Genomic DNA, 21,884 nt, shown 5'->3' with positions numbered 1-21,884 from the left:
TCTCCCTCTTCGCTTTACACACACACCAAACTGCAGACCCTGCACACCGGCTAAACAAAAAACTTGTCGGGATGTTTGTAATCTATTGTTTTTATTAACGCGTTGCTTACCATGTGTTGTTGATGTAAGACTGTATTCAGTTTGATCAGAATATTCATATTGATTATAACGAGCGCGCGTGAGAGTGCTGTCACATCTGACAGCCTTGAGCCTTCACAGATCAACAGGGGAGAGCCTAGGTGCACCGGTCACTGAATCCAGCATACGGGTTCTCAACTCGCCACACATTCTATCTTTATATTCTGCTCTGAGTTTTTCATAAAGTCATCTGAGCTCAAAGTACAGGTTTGTATCAAAATCTGACTCCGAGGGCAAATCGGCGCACTCGCACCGTTTATCATAAACTTTTCATAGATTATTTTCCCCGCGATGGACATCAAGAACAAACACAGAAGCGTTGTTTGATTGACAAGCACTGCTCTACATCTGTTCAAAAGAATCTAAAACGCTAAATAGGATGAATTTATGTTGCATTTTTTAAAATAATATATTCTGTGTCTAGCTTTTCGCTTGTACGGTGGCTCTGAACTGTCAAAAAAACTGGCTTTTTGGACAATACATATTTGTACATATGTACATTACTGTAACCCGTTTTATATAAGAACATTAAAGCTGGTTTCAGTCCTCAGCTCTTTTATTTTTATCTTATTTAAAATATATTTAACTTGCTTGTTGAATGTTATTTAACCTATTCATTTTATGCAAGTTATGCATTTATGCATCAACAGTCAAGTTGCATGTTAATTTGCTATGAAGAAAATTAAATAATAAATTTTTTGCAAGCTGATTTATGTGAAATTGTGAATATAAGTATATATAATCACCATGCAATTTTGAAATTATAGCTTTTTTACTTTGAGTATAGGCTATTCAGTTCATGAGAGCAGTTCAATCTTTATGAAGTTTGCTGTATAAAAATATAACATTTTAAAATATTTATAATTATCGACCTATATATATCGGCTATCGGCCCTTAAGTCTGAAGAATTATCGTTTATCGTATCGGCCAAAAAAATCCATATCGGTGCATCCCTAGTAGTTCTGGCTACATAATTTGCGCTCTCCAGAAATGTATAAGGGGGTACGTTTTCACAATGAGCCTGTGTTCATTTGATTCAACTAAAAAATTTAAGGAAGGAAAAAGGCATAAAGCCATTAATTAGGAGCTTTTGCTGTTCTGTTGGGGTCTCCCATTGTTGCCACCCTGTACACTAAAATTAACAGGGGAGAGAGCTTTCTCCGTTGCTGCAACTAGGTTATAGAATGCTCTCCCTTACTTTGTAAGAAATGTTTCCACACTAGCTAGTTTTAAGAAGATGTTAAAAATGGTTGATTATTCTGTGTTTTTATTTTAGAACTTTTTTAAATGTATACTTGTATTTTATTGCACGTTTGATTTCTCTGTTGTTGTAGCGCTTTGGGTCTTAGAAAAGCGCATTATAAATAAAATGTTTTATTTTTATTATTATTATTATTGTCATTACTGGAAAAGCTCAAATAAGTAGGTTCACTTACTAAAATGTACCGTAACTGTGTCAAATATACAGTTGAATCACAAATACAAGTATTAGATGTCTTGGCATCTTATGTAAATACATTAAAGAGCAAGTTTCCTATTGAAATGTTCGAATGAAACTTCTACATCTAAACATATGTAATATATGTTTTATGTGCTTAGTTAACCTAATTAACTTAATTAAGCCTTTAAATGTCACTTTCACAATAACGTAAAATATTATGTACCATCATCATGACAAAAACAAATAACAAATAAAATGATTCATAAGAAATTAGTTATTAAAATTATAATGTTTCAACAGAAGAACGAAACAATGGATGTTTATGATTATTCATTGATCAAATTAGTGTTGTTATTTATTTTATTGGCTATCATAAATTTACCAATCAATATTAAAATGTAATAAACACAATAATGAGGTTGAAAAAGCACATAAAATATTAAATAAAAAAGTACAGGTCCCACTTTATATTAGGTGGCCTTAACTACTATGAACTTGCATCAAAAATACAATGTAATAAATACAATGTACTTAATGTGTTCATAATGTATTGTAGAACACATTAGTGTTTGGTGATATGGGTGGGTTACGGTGTAAGGGATGGTCAACAGTGGAATTACAAATGTAGTTACAGAAATGAATTGCATGCATGTGTTTAATCAAACATGAGTGCAATGTAAAAGCCTGTATTTACACATTGAGTACACTGTAATGAATGATTCATTTTAATGTAAGTACATATTAATTAAGGCCATCTAGTATAAAGAGGGACCAAAATACAAAAGAATAAAAAATAAATAATGATTAATAAAGTTTAAAAACAATATTAACATAACATTTCTCTCACCCTCTCAGCTTGTTGCCGTGAGATGGCGCGATCAGACTCGCAGTCCAGTTTGTTCCCAACCAATAGGAGCTCAGCATCCTCTGACGCATACTGTGCACAAACAGAACATGCCAGTCAGACCCGTTCACTAAGAGCAAAAGTACATAAAGGGTTCCCACTCTTTTATGGACACCAAATCCAAGGGCTTTTAAATGACTAATAATTTGAAATCGAGCACCTTAATTCACACCGCCAGCATACAGCGAGGAAAATAAGTATTGAACACGTCATGTTTTTTTCCTGGGAATAATATTTCCAAAGGAGCTGTTGAAAAGGTATTGAAGCAGACTTTGATAAAAACAATACTAACATAAAAATAAAACAAAAAAACTGAAAAATGAGTTCTGTGTAATAACACTGGAATGACACCAGGATAAAGTAGTGAACTACTGAAATGTATTCAAATAGACGAATTACCGGTTTGTAAACATTCAGGACGCATGCGCAGCGAGGTTGCAGAAAAAAAAACCTGGAGCGCTAGCATTTACAGTGAGGGAATGACATCTAATGCAGTACAGAGTTTTTGTTGTAAGTTATATTGATAATATAAGCATTATGAAAGCTTGTCACTCAGTGATGAGCACAGTTATTCGACAAAATTAACGTTAAAGTGAGCTGCGTTCGTCTGACAGGTCCATATGCGATAGCACCCTCATAATGAATGTTGGATAAGACGAAATGGCCAAGCATCCAGTCTCAAATATATGATGATCTCATTAAAACTCCAAATGATTTAACAAGAGAGAAGTTAAAGGTCTACAAGTCTTTGGATGCCGACAATGTTGTTCTGTGTGGTCATGTGCAAGAAATATTGCTCCATGATAACCAGATTCAAAAATTTGTAGTGCTAAAAACCGAGGTTCTGCCAAGCCAAAGACAAGAAAAGAAGACGGAGCTGTACAAGGGCTGGGTAATCATCAACAAACAAAACTACTGCATTCTGACAGCGAACTGCACCTATTCAGCAGGTTATGTGAACTTAGATTTTTAAAGAGCCCATATTATGGGTTTTTGAAAATTCCCCTCCATGTAGTGTGTAACACAGCTCTAAGTGAAGTGAAGTATCCAGCTAAGGCTTAAATCTGTAAGAATACAGTGTTTAAAACTGTTGATTCATCTATAAAAGAGTCAATCATAGTGCTTCAAACGAGTCGCCTTGATACCGACTCATTAGGTTTTTCGCCATGACGTACGAACGAAACAAAGTTTTTCACGTGCACGCGCAAACCCGGGAGATTTCAAACCTGAGGCCCCGCCCTCTGACGCAGTAACTCAGACACACACACACACACACCCACAAACACACGCACACCCACAAACACACGCACACAAACATGCCGGTCGATTGAAGTCACACTGCAGATGGATATATTGAGTCTCTACCCAAAGATGAAACATCAGCATTATAACCAAGCAGTTGGAAACTTCTGGAAGCTACATGCTACAAAGAATACTTCATCTGAGTTTGTTAAAGGAAGGATCAGTAAAGAGTAACTGATGGACGTCAGGATGGGTTTCTTCCTACATTTCTCAAGTGTAAGTACGTGCGGTTAAAGTTGTTGCCTCGTTTACTCTAGCTTGCAAATGTATTTAGTTGTGATTTGTTACTTGTAACCGCGTGTACTGTATCAGGTTAACTGGATATATTATCTTATCGCGTGCAAAGTCACGTTAAAAACGCGACGCGTGCTGTTTGTTTATGGAGCTCCGTGCTAGAGTTCTGCTCCCGCGATTTATTCGGAAATGTATTCCCGCGCCGCAGAAATCTGGCGCGGGGAGAGAGAGAGAGAGAGAGCGAGAGAGAGAGCGAACGAACGAACGAGCTTTGTGTACTTTGTGCTGTGTGTGTGTTTTTATACAGACAGCTTGGCTGTCTGGACTGTATACTGGGTGATATTTGGTTGTGTTCTCCGCTCTAGCGGGACCGGGCGCGGCGGGCAGAAAACGGAGCGGGTTCTCAGGCTAAAACCTGGCGGGTGCGGGCTGAAGCGGGAGCGTTGTCATCCGGAGGTGTGTGTGTGTTTTTGTGTGTGTGTGGTATGGCGAGTACACGACTGTCTCCTTCGTTCGGTTATCCGTGGCACTATCCACTCGCCATAGTGTGGCAGCTAAAGTCCACGCCTACACTATCGAGCGTGTATGAACTGTGATTACTTTTTAAATTGCTGATTAGCTATTGGCCATTTCCCTCTCTGACTGAAGGCAGTCGACCAATCGCGACAGACTGTCATCGGTCCAATCAGCGCAGATTAGCTCCGCGCTAAGGAGAGGTTTGGGAACAAATGAATCACTGGACGATTCATACAGGAGTCGCTGGGATAATTAGATAAAAATAAATGCAGATTATAAGACCATGAAAGTGTTTTTTGACCTTGCATGCATATTAGACTGTTGTTGGAGACCCTTACAACCAAGATATGACCTTATTTCATGTATAATATGGGCTCTTTAAATTTCATTCTAAGCATTCAGTGTCCGCAGTTTAATTCACCATATTTAACTGCCTAAATGTTACCATATTTAAATTGTATTATTTAAATCCATTTAATAGCGTGAACTTACCTGATATGAAATGAGAACTGCAGAGTCAAGCATTTTTAATTACTCCTCACTCCATTCAGCTCTTCTGATGGCTGTTAGTTTAAGATGTCTGCGTTAAAAGCAGTGTGGTTTACAATAAAATTTAAGTTTTCTATTTTTGGACTTTCCATTTTGGCAACCTATCGGACAACACGAAACGTTTCCTATTGCAACTGGTCTTTTTTGCAACCGCCGCTGTTGAACCCATGACGTCATTTATGATGTGGGTTGAGCTCAGGTGTGAGCTTTTTTTATAAACTTCAACATAGTGTAAATATCTTGCAAAAAACAAATCTTGTAAAAATCTTGGTCTTGTCTATCAAAACTGATCTTTAACTTGTATTATCTATTGGATTTGAGTCAGGTGATTGGCTTGGCCATTCTACAGCTTGTTTTTCTTTCTCTGAAAGCATTTTTGGATCATTGTCTTGCTGAAATGTCCACCATGGTTTCATTTTCATCCTCCTCCTAATGTAGATGTTGGCCTGAAGCAGCTGATATTTAATTACACTAGGGGTGACACTGAGGAAGAGATTTCTGCTGCTGTCTGGGCTTTCACTGCGGCAATACACCTCCCTTTCTTCATCTGTTCAATACTTTTTCCCTGCATTATTTAATTTTATTACGCATAACTACATTTGTATTCTAATTAGATTTGTTTTCTTTGAATATATGGATTTCTTCGTTTGTTACCAACATACGAAGATCCGAATACGAAAATTTCAAGTCAACAGCACCTTTAGAAATATGTTTTCAGAGAAAAATGGTGACATGTTCAATACAAGTTTTCACCATAAAAGTTCTGTACTTAACATTTCAATTACACTTAATATTTACATTAAAATGTTATAGTATTAATGATGTTTAGAATGTGTCATTTTCACAAATGTTGACCGCTTATGCTCAAAGAACTTTAAAACAATTAGTTTAATTCAATACTGGGAATATTCAAAAGCAGTTTATAAAATATTGATAAAATGCATTATTTGTCACAGTTCTTGCATAAGATTGAAATGTAAGACTTTTTAATTAAGAATTTCTTGTTTTTTTGTTAAACTTTTAAAAGCAGTACAGTACAATTGTTGATATAACACCGTAACTTTAAATTCAAGCACTTTCAAGGACCTATGTCGGAAATTCAAGCACTTTCAAGAAGCGTGGGAACCCCAATAAACAAATGCATCTGTGTTTTTGACGTTTGAGCACCTTGTCTATCATCTTCATCCATTTAGGCAGGTCTTCAAAAGTTTCCTGCTTGGTGATGTCATAAACCAAAACAATGCCTTTGGCACCGCGGTAATACGCTGAAGTGATGCTGTTAAACCGCTCCTGACCTGCCGTGTCCCTGCAACAATACAACATTATCAGACTCCCATCACCTAAATAAATCACACAGTTGAAGACAAAATTATTACATGTTAATGGAGTTATTAATTCCTACTATATTTTTCTTTCATTTTCTTTCTATTATATTGGGAACATTTTCAAATATTTTCCATGCAATGTTTAACAGAGAGATTTTTTTCATACACTTTTTAAATACAGTTTTAATAACTAATTTCTAGCTTCTTTGGTATGATGACAGTACGTAATGATTTATGTACTGATGCTATAGTATTCAGCTTTAAGTGCAATTTAAAGACTTAACTAGGCAAAATATGCCAATTAAGTTAATTAAGCAAGTCATTGGACAACAGTGGTTTGTACTGAAGCCAAACAAAAAAAAGAAAATTCTTAAGGGAGCTAATAGGGGCGTCGCTAGCTCCCATTTACTGGGGCACGTACCCAGTAAAAATCACCAGTGCCCCAGTAAATGCTTTGAGTTGCACTTTACTTCATATGTAAGCGTATTCATTAAGTGTGGTAATCCCAGAATAAAGACGTTGTTCTCTATGTAAAACCGAATCAACGCTTACGAAAGCAATATACTTTAATCGAAAACAGATGCATGCATGCAGAAATTATACAAAGTTAGGACGATTTTAAGAGCCCATGACATTTTGAGGCCCCCAGAGTTACTATTAAAGGGCCCAATCAAACCCCTCCAAATATTCATGCAAAAAATGCTTAGAAAATCCCAGCGCAGGGCTATTCAAATAGTTTGTCATGGGGGCCAGAGCATCCCAAATGAGGGGTCGGAGAGATATGACTTGCAATATGAGATGTGATGACACAGCAGCATATAAGAGCCCATATGCTGTAATTTTGCTCATTAAGACGTTGATATGTTGTATTTTTTTTGAAACTACATAATATCAGTGCATTGTACAATGTGGCTTTTTTAATCAACATTCAAATGTTGTATTTTAAAGTAAAACAAAAGCAGTGCATTGCTGAAGTAGGCTTCTTCTACATTCAGACACACTCATATGTTATGTTTTGAACTGCATAACAACTATGGATGCAACGGATATAGATTTTGGTTGTACGATTATATTATCTGAAGAATAATCCTGGTTTCACGGTTATCACGTCTAATGTAAATATAAGCTTTACATTAGATAAGTATTTAAATGAACGGTTGTTATCATCTGCATTCATACATACATAATCTTTTTTAATAATAATTCGTCTAACATATCTTTTGTTTACATTGCACTGATAGCCACGCACAACTCTTACCGCTATGGCGTGAGATGATTTCTAAATGGTGCGTCTGGAAGGTGCGAGCGCATCGCTCTGCTTGCGCACGCATATTGGCATATATTCTAATATTGGAAATGACAAACTTGCAAAAAAAAGTTCCGAGCAAAAACACAGGTGGCGTAATTCTGTTTAGTTGCAGCAGTTTCGTTCCGTGCAACAGTAACGCGGTGTTGAGAAGCCTTTAAGCTGAAGTATCCAAATGTTTTTGGCTGCTCGCGCCACTCAGGTGACTCGCGCTCTGCGCAGCCTCTGCAGCTCGTACTGTATTGAACAGACGCATGTCACGTCCTAACTATAGCAGCCGTTTTTCAACTGAACTAAATTTATTTTTGATGTCTTGGTCACATTATTTAGAGGGCTGGAACAAATTGCCTCGTGGGCCAAGTTCTGCCCGCGGGTCACCAATTGAATAGCCCTGTCCAAGCGTATCACTCCAGTTGTCCTTGTCTAGATTTCTGTTACTGATTTAGAATAATAATTGTATAATACTTTTATACTGCTTATAATAATAATTTTATTCATTTGTATTATGTAGTATAACTTTTATAATGGTTTAAAAAATTGGGGGTGGGGGTTGTGTGATTTGAGGGGGCCCGTGCCTAGCAACACTCTTGGTTGCTAATAATATTGACCTCTTCCCTATTAAATTCGTTTTTTTATTTATTTTTTTATTCCTACCATCAAAGAAACAACAACAAAAAAAACTTTCTCCAGAAGAAAAATATAATAGGAAATATTGCGGAAAAAAATCACTTATATTACATAATATTTGAAAAAAGATTAAAAAATTTACAATTGTGTCTTCAACTGTATATTACATTAAAAGAGAAAATGAGAATTGATTCATCAGTGAAAAAGTCTCTATAATCACAATTGACTGAAGGAGAAACTTGAAAAAGTCAAATTTGTGGCATCAGCTGAAATAAAATTTAATTTACTTTAGATTTTAATAAAAGACTACAAAAACACATCAATGAATCATTCACACGTCAAACAGAAAGACGCAAAATTACAGCCAACTTCAACATTCACAAGATCATTCACATTTGATTGGCAGAAAAAAGAACTGAATATCACTGATAAGCATCTCCTTAATGTACTGTACCTTATCAACCCTAGTCTGGCTGCATTTTTCCAAAACAGCATATGATGTCACATTGAGGAGCAGGGTGAGGCGTCACGTGTCAATGAGCAGTTAAGACGGACAGTGAAGGAGGCAAGGAGCCGAGGATGCTGGGTAACTGGATGTGAGTGGACATGAGTTACAGACGTGACGTTCATAGGCAAACATATGCAGAAGTGTTTGTGTGTGTGTGTGTGTTTGTGAGTGAAAGAAGAAGCAGCCCAGTTTCAGGCTCAGAAGGAAAAAAAAACAGGGAGGTGAAAGAGGGTTAGTTATGCCTGCACAATCAAAGGTGCTTTATGTTAGCTTTTGACTCTTCTAAAGTATAAAAATCTTGTAATATGTTTGTAGATATTTAAAGTGAGTATTCTTGTTTATCTGAAAAACAATGCTGAAGTCAGATATTCTGCTTTGAAAATGTGCGTTACGTGCCAGAACGTCTGTTGTTTTGTCACTTTAACCCACCCACTGCCAGTTTAGCCAATTATATTTCACCACCTCGAGTTGGCTTCATGGAAAACACAGTATTTGATTCATTCAGTCATGAAGAGTCTCAAAGCATGTGTCTGCAACCGAAATGCAACCTTTGGTGGACAGTAGCAGCCTCCGAAATGAGATGCAGATTCAGAGTTCCACATGAGATTGTTAATAATTAGGAAATAATATATATATTACAAATGTACACATTAGGTGAGCAGGTTACATTGTAACCCCTTGTCCTAACAACACGCTACATGACAAGATTTGCAGTGAGGAATGAAAGGCGTTGGTAAAATAGAAATTTCAGGTGTTGGTTAGGACAAAAACTCCTTTTAGTATGGAAAATATTTCTTCTATCACGTGCCATTTCTTGGACACAGAAGTCGATCTATTGATTATTGTGACAGGTCTAGTTGTAAATAAACAGTAGCACAGTGTAGCATACTTTATGATTACGCTTGGTATTTCTTTGGCTTTGTTAAAACTACTTCATCAAACCTTCATCATAGCTCTTAAAATAGTAGTAAATCACAATTTTGCTAAAAAAAAAAAAACAAAAAAAAACATTTATACCTTTTCTCTAAATTGCGCAGACCTAGGGTCTGTTCTTCGTAGCTTGCTTAAATGATCTAAGATGATTTGGCAGATCCTGGATCTTTTAATCTTAATAACTGATCTCTGGCTAATTTGGTTCTTCAAACAAGTTTGTGAATCAGGTTAAAATGTCTGAATGAACTGATCTATCGATCCTCGAAATCATAATCAGCAATGCAATGATTGGCTGACGGTACAGCAGCGTAATGACATCATCTGATTAATATTCAATTATCCATGTGAGCAAAATTACATAAAATACGCATTAACCCTTTCAGGCTCAAATTAAATTTTAGAAACAGGCAAAATCTATGCTTTTAACCGTTGCAAATCAGCAATGCCTGCCTTGAGAGGGTTAAACGGTTTGTTAAACATAATACACAATAACTTTATACCTTGTTGTGGTCTGCATGCTCGGCCCTTTCATGTGTCAAGAGCAATTTATTTAGTTTTACATTTAGAGCAGATTTTCCATATTATAGCAGCCATAGTAGTATTATAGTAGCCGTTTTATTAATCGGTGTAAAGAATAACTGGATGTTAACAAAAGCATTTTGATATCATAAAGGCGTCTGCAACTTTTATGAAGCATCAAATCACCGTCATATTAACTATCAAAACATGTTTATGACTGCATAAATGTATTATTGCTTTTAAAAAAAGTAACATATTGTGCATTTCTATTAATCGCACACAAATTGTACTAAAGCGATCTAAAAAGTTAATGTCAATAAGTTTTCTCTTTGCTGTGGCAGTCTTTGTACTTTCATTTCGTTGGTGCAGATTGCATAAGTTTTATATAATTTATATAACTTTATTTATTTTATTAATAACTATAACTTTTTTTATATATATATATATATATATATATATATATATATATATATATATATATATATAAATATATAAAAGTATGTATAACTACTACCGTAAGAATTCGGTACATATTTTCTGTATTATCTTGCTTGAATTGAGCCGATCTAATCCTGTTTATATGAATTGAACCTGCTTCCGACTAGGTTTGAGCTATCAGAACTGTTGCTATGACAACAACTCTGGGTTCAGAACGAAACGATCCTGGATCATGTCAAATCGTCAATAACCAAATCCAGTTAACGGAGTAATCCAGGTTCGAAGAACAGACCCCTAGGGTTAGTGTTAGTTTGTGATTAGTCAGAAAATGACTGAGCCAGACTCAAGTGAGACAATAAAGGAATGGGAAAACAGAAAGACTGCACGAACACAGAATAGAATAGAGCAGAACTTGTAAAAAAAAAAATTTGTATAGTAAAACTAAAAATAGTATAACAGAACAGAACTAGAGGTGTTCATAATTAATCTATGATCTTTTTTGTCTGTCCATTGTTTACCAAGCATTTTTGTGATTTGTCTATAAAAAATGTAGAAGACTTCAATAAGAAACAAAAACATTTGTATTTTTTATCAGTCATAAACATAAGGTTGGTAAAAAATGTAATAGCTCATTTAAATTTCTTGGTGAACCAAGAAATTAAAATGAGCTATTACACCAAGAAATGAGCTATTACACCAAGAAATTAAAATGAGCTATTACATTTTTTTTTTTACCAATCTTATGTTTATGACTGATAGAAAATACAAATGTTATTGTTTCTTATTGAAGTCCTCGACATTTTTACAGAACATACCCATCAACATTGGGATGTGAAAATAAGGGATAACCCCCTCCCCCTTCCAAAGAAAATCCCCAAATTACTTAATGTGTTCATTTGAAGCTGTTTCATTGTAAATAAACAATTAAATGGTCAGTAATAAGTTTCAAAATTATTATTAACAAAAGAAAAATAAATATATACATTAGCAGCAAATACATTAGCAAACAGTTCAGCTTAATAAAATGAAAAGCTGTTATAAAGAAATAGAATCAAGCTATCAAATCTCATTAGCCGTTTCTCCACTGTATAACTTACACATTCTGATTAAAGAGCAACAAATCTCTTCTTTATTAAGATTTTTTTACTACATTAAATAAGAGATGTGATGTGTAAAAAGATGTGTGCATTCACCTGCTTTCCTAACTTTTTATGCTCATTTAAGATGAAATTAGTTGTGTTTGGAAAAAAACCTCATCAAGATCGACATCCTTATACTTTATTATTATTAATTATGTGTGTATGTCTGTTTAAACACACACCCAAAAGCCAGACTTTCTCTCTGCTTCAAATCGCAGAATCCGTTTGGGAAACAGCGTCTATTTATCACTATGAAGCGTGTAAGCTGACAGTCATGCACCATTATATCACTGTTTTGAGGATTGTATAGGATGAGTGACGGCACCTGTAATCAAAAGGAAATGGAATCGCGCCGTTTTTAATATTCATTTGTAAGTGTTTTCATTCCTAAACAAAGCGAAAGCACAGAACAGATTCACGTTTTTGAGCAAGGGGCGACCCCTGGTGGTTCGGCGGTATGGGTTGCGTAAAGGGAGGCTCTGCTGTTCAGAGAAAGACTGAAAATACGGGAGAAATATGGGAAAATACCTTTACGGGATGATAGCGGGATAGAACAGTAAACTATGGGAGAATCCCGGGAAAAACGGGAAGGTTGATGGGTATGTTACAGACAAATCACAAAAATGCTTGGTAAACAATGGATTGACAAAAATGATCATAGATTAATCATAAACACCTCTAGTTCTGTTAGTTAGTTCAGGGGTGTCCAAAGTCAGTCCTGGAGGGCCAGTGTCCTGCTGATCTTAGCTCCAACTTGCTTCAACAAACCTGCCTGGAAGTTTCTGGTATACCTAGTAAGAGCTTGATTAGGGTTGGAGCTAAACTCTCCAGGACACTGGCCCTTCAGGACTGAGTGTGGACACCCCTGCGTTAAAATTTGCATGCTTTCAGATAGCAAAACAAATGGCAGTGCATTAGTTAAATGTTAACAATAAGCAGATGCAGATGAGTAATCTCAGCCTCGACACATGAAAGACATTCATATATTCCGCTCTGGAATCTATGACTTTGTTGGGGAACGACTTCATCAGAACAGGAAGTGACACGGTGGGCTGAGTCAATGATAAGGACACAGCACTTCCTCACCACTCACCAGATCTGCAACCTGATCTTCTTTCCTCTCAGCTCCACTGTCTTGATTTTAAAATCCACACCTTCAAGAAAACAGACAGACAAAAGAAACAATAAAAAATGTCAAATCAATCTTTGAAATTACATGAAAATGTAACATTGATTAATATATAATGCAACATGTAAGAAATATAAGTTAATATAAATTAAATTAAAAGAACAAAACATTCCAACATAAAATATCATTAAATAAAATGCAAAATGTAAAAATGTAACTTTTAATATTTCTCATAATTCTCTTTTTCACATTTTTGTCTGCATCCCCGCAATGGTGTGCAAAATTGCGCTCATAAATGAGGAAGAGAGTACAGTAAACAATCTATTTTATGGCACCACAATATAAACGATTAGGGGTGTAACGATACACTCAGCTCACGATACAATGTGTATCACGATATAATGTTCACGATTCGATATGTATCACGATATTTGGAATAAAAATTGAAAATTAAACTGAAATGCTAATTTTATTATTTTTTTTAAATTAATTACTAAGTAAACTATTTTTTATGTATTTTTTTTTGTTTCAACTTGTTAAACTGAACCTTCTTTAAGAAAATAAATTAAACAGGACTGTCTCTGGAAAATAAAACAATTTAAAAACTTCGTATAAAATATTATTGAAATGATTCAATTCAATTGAATTTAACAGTAGGAGCTTAAGGCTTTGCTTGCGTTTTTTGTGTGTGCAATCTACATTTCCAGGTAATCAGCAGTTCTATAAGATAATCCTGAACTGATGTGTATCTGTTTGAGAGGTTTTTATGGATGGCTGTCTTCATGTTGGGCATGATGAGTGACAGTGTGGCCGTCTTTTCATTACACAGGACAGTCGTGGCTCTTTTCAGCAGTTTAGGCAGGTTTACTATTTCTTCGGCGTCGCTGATGTCGGCGCTATCAAGTGTATCATGTTGACGTGCATTTTTGTGTACCTCTGTACTCAAAAGAGTTCATGCTCCTCGTAATCATAACTCAATGCGATATGATTATTTAAATAATGTGCACGCTTTCGGTTTCATTTCCACTGCTGTTCATACTTCCCACGCGGCTCCTGAACGATCACTCTGTTCCACAAACTGAATGTTGAATGTTAGTCACAGTGTTGAATGCTGAATGTTAGTCACAACCTGCAGGTTCTGTTCACTGCGTCTATCATAGTCCGCCCTCTGTAGTAACAGCTCACGGTCAGCTCACGTCATGTGTGATTTTGCGGCCGGGAACACATCATTATATGAAGACAGAATGATATTTTAGGGTGAATTGTACCTTATAAATACAGTATGTAACTCTTTTAACACCATTAGGAGGTATCCATGTCGCTGTGCAAAGTATGTAAATCACTGTGAAGACTTTAAAACTTAGGCTATATTTGACCCAGTATGCGTGTCAAAAAGCGGACGAGTCTAAAGCAATGACTGTACAACCGAAATGTTGCCAGACGTCTGATTTTGAGAGGATGGGCCATCCTCTATTTCAACTCCACTCATCTGCTAACATTACTGCTGCTGCAATCTGAACTCACGTGCGACAGCAGGTGGAACGTAGCTCACGTGCAAACAGCTCAACTAATAAGAGAAAACGGACGTCATATCGTAATGAAATCGTCATGATGCCACGATGCATATTGTGACATTTTTGCATCGCAATAAATCATACAACGATAAATCGTTACACCCCTATAAACGATAGAGCAAAATAGGAAACAATACTCATACTTCACACAGAATATAAAAACAAACTCATACTTCTCTTGATAAAATCCCCATAGGATTTTCCCATAGGCTTTTGGAAGATTGCGAATATTAAGCTCTGTGTTCAAACACTGTTCATTAAACTTACACATTTTGTCCAGCCGGATAATCCTCACACCAAAATTCAACTTTGAGCACTTTTGGATCTTAAATGCAAACGCAAGAACTGAAAAGCCAACATTAGGCTAGAAACGGACTACTGTGCCCTCGGGGCGCTCGCCTGTGATGTCAGCACCCCTCTGCTACAGACAACTTTCCTAGCTTATTTTTCAGAAATATGGTCCATGACAAAGAGTTAATCTCTCTGTTTATTATATTATAATCAACGCTATATATTATAAACGAATAAACACGCAAAAATAGACCTACGTGCATTTTGGATCGTTTTACGTGGGAAATACATCTGTTTTGCTTTACGGTTGTTCTAAAAGTTTTTAAACTGTGTGTATAAATCTGCTTACATAGTATTATCATAAGACATATTTAAATAAGTGTATCGCTCACGTGCACGCAGCCTGCTTACCTTAACAGACGACAGAAATGAGGCGTGAGGGACATGTCTATATACCTGCAAGTCCCATCATGGACACAAAACAACATTCAATATTCTTTTTGCCACCACATACAGCGAAAAGCAACAAATAAAGTCACATAAGCTTCACATATGGAGGAGTGTAAATATTGCAGTTATAACAGAGATAAATGTCTCCATTTGAAGAAAAAAGTACGAAAAATCACTTGATCATGTTAAAATGACAGTTTACATAAATGTATTTTTACACATTTATTCACACGTTTGCATTACTCAGAGCAGGAAAGAGACAGACAGCACTGGTAAGCAGTATCTTCATAATGTTGTTTAATTAAAATAAATGATCAACAAATTAGTCCGTCTCGACAGCCTTTACAAGTGAAGGCATTATCTACACACAATATGAATTATTAACAATAAGAAAAACACTACAAACTATAAAATACTATTCATGAAAATACTTAAATAACAGACAAATCCAAATGCCCAACACAAGCGAGCGGCACTCCAGACCAGATCAGCTTGATGACGTTTAATGTCTCCGACACCGCCTGTAGTCCCATTTAGCAACTTGATAGTAATCATCTTTTTAAATAAGCGTAACCGATAAAAGAGTGTGCTGTAACTAGGGCTGGGCGATTTGGCAAAAAAAAATAAAAAATCTAGGTTTTTTATAAACTTTGACCGATTCACGATTTCGATTTTTTTTTTTTAATTGTGTTACAAGTCTTCTCAAAACATTACAACAACATGACTAAAGTAACGTTCTCTTTAAAAGTAACTTTTATTTTTAATGGCCATGTCATAAAAAAATCGGTCAAGGTGTAAATAAATGTAAAACAAATTCACGAGTTAAATAGCATTACTAAAGATTTGAATAAGAAATATTTGTGTAAATATTGCACTTGCAGGAATACAGAGGTATTTTTTGCAAGTTTTGCTGAGTCTAGGAAAGATTGGCTGTCAGCTCGGCTTTGACTTTGTCTTCTGATTGAATGTCAGGTTTTAAAGCTGCTGCCTTTAGAAGAAAGCTGCAGTAGAAGAAAAGAACTGAACATGAAAACTGTAAAGCCTAATTTAACCCAATGTGTGAAGTTGTGGACGTATTGCAGGAGCAAATACAAGCACCAGATGTGTGTCTAATATAAAATAATATATATAATTAATATATATAACCTATTTTCTTTTTTCCCCCCTTTTAAATACTGATCATTTGATGCGCTTTGCTCCACTCGCTGTATTATGCTGCCTGATCTGTCTGGTTTTCAACTAGGTCCGCTAAATGTCGTCATGGGGGCGGGTACTTTCATTTTCACTGATACTGGCCCTCACCTCTACTCGTGTTCAAACCAAAAGGTCGACGTGGTTTTTTGCATGGCAGGCTTTTACGTCCTTCATTCATGTTGAGATCGAGTTTATCGAATTGATGATGGAATGTCTTGTCAATCCACACAGACGTGACTCAGACTAATGCAACAAGTAAAATCCTACATGACTTCACGCTTTAACCGGCAGTCAAGCAGGTCGCACACCAGAAGCGATGCGACACGGCGCGCACATGACAGTTTAAACTATCACACACCAAACGCGCACATTCGTGTGTGTATTGAAACCTGTTTAGAATTCTAAAATCCATGGCGCTGCATGGTGCTGCGCGGTGCGTCGCCGAGAGGCGCTTCTGGTGTGCTTCCTGCTTCATACAGAGAGTGAGCCAAAGCGCATAGGTGCCATTATAATGTATTAAATATATATTTTTTAAAAATTGCGATTTCTCGATTTGATTCAAAATTAAATCGTCTTAAAACGTAAATTCAAATTAATCGAAAAAAAATCGCCCAGCCCTAGCTGTAACTGATGTTTTTTATATCGTAGAACAAAACGTGAAAGTATCTTGAGTTTGTATTAGCCACAATCCTTATTTACTGAGATTCCATTGAAAAAACTCATTGACTTTGGGAATTGGAACTGCTAAAATGCTTACTCGCTTCCGGGTTTTTGCATAAAATAGACGTCATAGTTCCTCCACTCAATAAACTTTCATTCAATTATGATTCACAAATCTTGTTTTGATAAAGTTTCTGGTCAAATATAATTCTATAATTCAACATTGCATATCTTGTGATGTGACTATTACAGATGCACACGTTGCAATATTGATGCTCAAACCATATAGGCCCAGTTTCACAAAAAGCCAGGACTAGGCCTTAGTTAAATTAGGCTGTTTAAGCCACATTTGTAAAAATGGCCTTAGAAAAAATATATTACTGGAGTGCACCTGGAGAAAAAAATGACACTGACGTAGGGCTGTGCAATTAATCCAAATTCTGATTTTGATTTCATTTATGGCTTCTAACGGTTATGAAAAACCATTAATCGAGATAAACGATTATTGCATCAAATACCAAAAGCGTGAAAGACCGCATGCTTATGTGTGTGTGCAACACGCGTACACGCATAAGCACGCGGTCAGCATTCGGTCTCATTCGCACACTGAGACGAGCAGAGGAGCGCAGACATCTAAAGTAATCTTAACATGATCGCTTTAATGGTCAAATAGGTGTCAAAATGCGGTGATTAGTGATTATTCATATTAACCCTCATATATATATATATATATATATATACAGTTGAAGTAAGAATTATTAGCCCTCAAGAAATTAGCAACCCTTTTCCTCCAATTTCTGTTTAATGGAAAGAAGTTTTTTTAAACTTATTTCTGAACACAATAGTTTTGATATATCATGTCTAATTACTGATTTGTTTTATCTTTGCCATGATGACAGTACATAACATTTTACTAGATGTTATTCAAAATACAAGCATTTAGATTAAAGTGCAATTCAAAGGCTTAATTACAGTAATGAGACAAGTTATTGTATAACAGTAGTTTCTTCTGCAGACAATCAAAAAATATATTGCTTAAGGGGGCTAATATTATTGACCTTAAAATGGCTTTCAAAATAATTAAATCTGCTTTTATTCTAGCTAAAATAAAACAAATAAGACTTTCTCCAGATGAAAAAAAATATTAGAGGAAATACTGTTAAAATTCCCTGCTCTGTTTAACATAATTTGGGAAATAGTTATTTAAAAAAACAAAATTCTCAGGAGCGCTAATAATTTTGACTGATAATCGTTTAGAATAATCGTGATTACAATTATACCCAAAGTAATCGTAATTAGGATTTTTTCCAAAATCGAGCAGCCCTACACTGACGTTTTTTAAGACATCTTATCACAAGTTATTTTGAGTTGAGACAGCTCAAACATGCAATTTAATCTTGACTAGCCTTAAACCTTGTTTGTGAAACCGGGGGATATTGTTCAGCCCTGGACTATAAAATAGATCTCAATATTCCTGCTTTATATTGAACACCAAACTGGGCTTGACAGACGGTCACAAGCATGACCGAGCAGAAAGCAGCAGCTGTGTGAACGCCTGTCTGGCTATTTTGGGATATTTGTATAGCTAGCATGCGACTAATCTGATATGAATGCTCGTCATGAGTGAGTGAATGAAACCTTGCTGTATCAGTTTTCACATGCGTGCAGACAAACATGCGGCCAAACATGCTTTTATGTACTGGTAAAAGTGACTGCTTTTGTTTCAAAGGCAGAGTTTTATCACTATAATCAGATGTTTTGGATGTTTTCTAAATGTGTCGCTGTTCATGTGACTGATGCAGATTGATTCAGCGCAGATCTGTCAGTTAATGACATTACAGAGGAGTTGGGCATGAGGAAAACTGTTTAATTTAAAACTAGATCATTTGAACTGCTTGCATCAAAATAAACAAGTCAACAGTGATATACTTTTTTAAAGAGTGTTTTTGTAACGTCTTGCTGAAATGGTTCTGTTGACACTGTCAGGACCAACCAGAGTGACCTCTGCAATGTTGTCGAGCTCTCATGTTACAGTGGTCATTAACCCACATTACTGCAACTGTGTATTTTAGAATGCATTTTGATTTGTTTTACTATTTATCTGAATTAGAATGTCCATACCAACAACATAGCTAAGGCTGACTACAAAATTCATATATTCATATAACTATTAGTTACTTATTTTGCATTTTTTCTAAAAACACTAATCATTTTAAAAACTAATATCCATATGTACACATTCATAACAGATGTTCAGCATTGTTTTTATTTGCCATCATCTTTGCTATCCAACCTGGCTTTAAAGGGGACCTATTTTTACAAGATGTAAAATAAGTCTCCGATGTCCCCAAAATTTCGATGTTGCTTTGAATTCAAATGAGATTGTGCTCTTTTCAAAAGAAGGCGGAGCTACATATGCCTATCTGTCAGCATAGTGGCAGATTTAAAAACAAGACTAACTTGAAAACAACATTAGCACTATTTATTTGACTGTGAACAAGACACTTTGACAGTCATCGGCTGACAATAGATTTCACTATCTAGAATTCGCCAAGAATACTTTTCTGAAATTATATTAGAGCTGCACAATTCATCGTTAAAAGATCGCGAACTCGATTCGACCTCCTAGACCAGGGGTGGGCAAACTCGGTCCTGGATGGCCGGTGTCCTGCAGAGTTTAGCTCCAACCCTATCAAACACACCTGCTTATAGATTTCTTGTGATCCTAAAGACACTGATTAGCATGTTCAGGTGTGTTTGACTAGTGTTGGAACAAAACTCTGCAGGGACACCGGCCCTCGAGGATCAAATTTGCCCATCCCTGCCCTAGACGATCTTAATCCAGCATTTCTACGATTCTGTCAATCATATTTTCAAGTTCAGGAGAGAAGAAAAGGCAGCTGCACGAGTCTTTTCATTCTTTCACAAACGTTGCTCAGTGACATGGACCGCTCCAAATGATGAATGAGTCACATAATGTATTTATAAGGTATAATTCACCTAAAAATGTCACTTTTGTCTTCATATAATGATGTTTTCGCGGCCGGAAAATCACACGTGACATGAGCTGCTAACCGTGAGCTGTTATGACCGAGAGGGCGCGCATGTTCTACTTAATGATAGACGCGCGCACGTCTACTTTAATGAACAGAACCTGCAGATGTTGTGAGCAACAGGTAACAAAATTGTAAATAATATTCAGTTTGTGGTACAGAGGGATCGTTTGGGAGCTGCGAGCGGAGTATGAACAAGCACTTAGCAGTCAAAATGAAAGCGAAAGTGTGCACTTCATGAAAATGTGCATGAAAATAAATGTTTACAGTGTCAGTATAACTACTCTAGCCTATATATTGTTGAAAATAATCTGATAATGGCAAATGTCTGATTTTACTAGTGAATAAAATTGTCTAATAATGCTGTCAATGACAGATTGCAAGCATATATCTCAAACATAATAATTCAACATCAGAATTATTATAAGTAGAATATAATTATTTATAGAAACCAGTAGACCTACACATAATATTATTATCGATGTTGTGCCATATGTTTGTTTTTACCATACCTTTATTTTACATCTACAGAATCGTGAGAAAATCGTGATTTTTATTTTAAGAAAAAAAAAAAAAATCGCGATCCTCATTTTAGCCAGAATCGTGCAGCTCTAAATTATATTATTAAGGAGAAAGTTGGAATGTGTGAATATAAAACTAACTTTACCCAATTTAATGTAAGGTTAACAGATAGCGGTAAGTTAAACAAATAACCAAACTCTCTGTCGTTGATCATCCATTCTGAAAGCTTGACTTTGAGGTAAAGTTGCTTTTATATTCGCAAATTCGTTTAATTTTAAACAGTGATGGTTTTTTAACACGGTCCCCATTTTGTTTACCATGGTAATATAAATATTCGGTCTAAAATATCACGCAAGTATGACTTGAGAACAACATTAGCACTTTTTATTTAACTGTGAACAATGTAGTACTTTAATAGTCATTTGCTGCTAAAATAATTTCTATTTAAAATTGGCAAGGAATAGTTTTATGAAATTACATTATTAAGGAGTTAAGGCCGAATGTGTGAATATAAAACCAACTTTAGGCCAATTTAAAGAAAGGTTAACAGATAGCTGCAAACAAATAACCAAACTCCCTGTCGTTGATCATCCATAATGACAGCTTGATTTAGAGGTAAAGTTGCTTTTATATTCGCACATTACTTTAATTTTAAACAGTGATTTTTAACACGAATTTTTAACACGGTCCCCATTATGTTTACCATGGTAATTTAAATATTCAGTCTAAAATATCAAGTATGACTTGAAAACAACATTAGCACTATTTATTTAACTGTGAACAATGTTGTACTTTGATAGTCATTTGCTGCTTAAATCATTTCTATTTAAAATTTGCAAGTAAAAAGTTTCTGAAATTATGTTATTAAGGATATATGATTAATAATATAATTATTATTAATATTATTAAAGCCAAATGTGCGAATATAAAACCAATTTTACCCCAATTTGACTTTAAGGTAAAGTTGCTTTTATATTTGCACATTCGTTCAATTTTGAACAGTGAATTTGTGACGGTCCCTATATTGTTTACCGTGGTAACTTGAATATAACATGCAAGTACGACTTGAAACAACATTAGCACTTTTTATCTGGCTGTGAACAATGTTGTAGGCTACTTTTAATAGTCATT

General features: G+C 35.6%; 1 protein-coding gene and 1 long non-coding RNA gene across 5 annotated transcripts in view; one reads left to right on the top strand and one right to left on the bottom strand.

Moving 5' to 3' along the window:
- The window catches only part of LOC147846549 (uncharacterized), a 1,651,758-nt gene that overhangs the window by 278,637 nt on the left and 1,351,237 nt on the right, over positions 1 to 21,884 (top strand). The window lies entirely within an intron of this gene.
- The window catches only part of rab12 (RAB12, member RAS oncogene family), a 31,185-nt gene that overhangs the window by 6,249 nt on the left and 3,052 nt on the right, over positions 1 to 21,884 (bottom strand). For 2 of the 4 annotated variants that reach the window (XR_015477746.1, NM_001020630.1), the window contains 3 exon segments: positions 12,974 to 13,034; positions 6,253 to 6,391; positions 2,428 to 2,517 (listed from right to left, as the gene is read on the bottom strand). Coding sequence is in view for 3 of the 4 variants with exons in the window: in NM_001020630.1 (NP_001018466.1) it covers positions 2,428 to 2,517; positions 6,253 to 6,391; positions 12,974 to 13,034 (290 nt within the window). In the remaining variant the exon portion in view is untranslated. 4 annotated transcript variants of the gene reach the window in all.

The sequence above is a fragment of the Danio rerio genome, chromosome 2 (assembly GCF_052040795.2).
Source record: "Danio rerio strain M-AB ecotype USA chromosome 2, GRCz13ab, whole genome shotgun sequence".
In the NCBI taxonomy this organism is placed as follows: Eukaryota; Metazoa; Chordata; class Actinopteri; order Cypriniformes; family Danionidae; genus Danio; species Danio rerio.
This window is presented reverse-complemented; position numbering and strand designations above follow the sequence as displayed.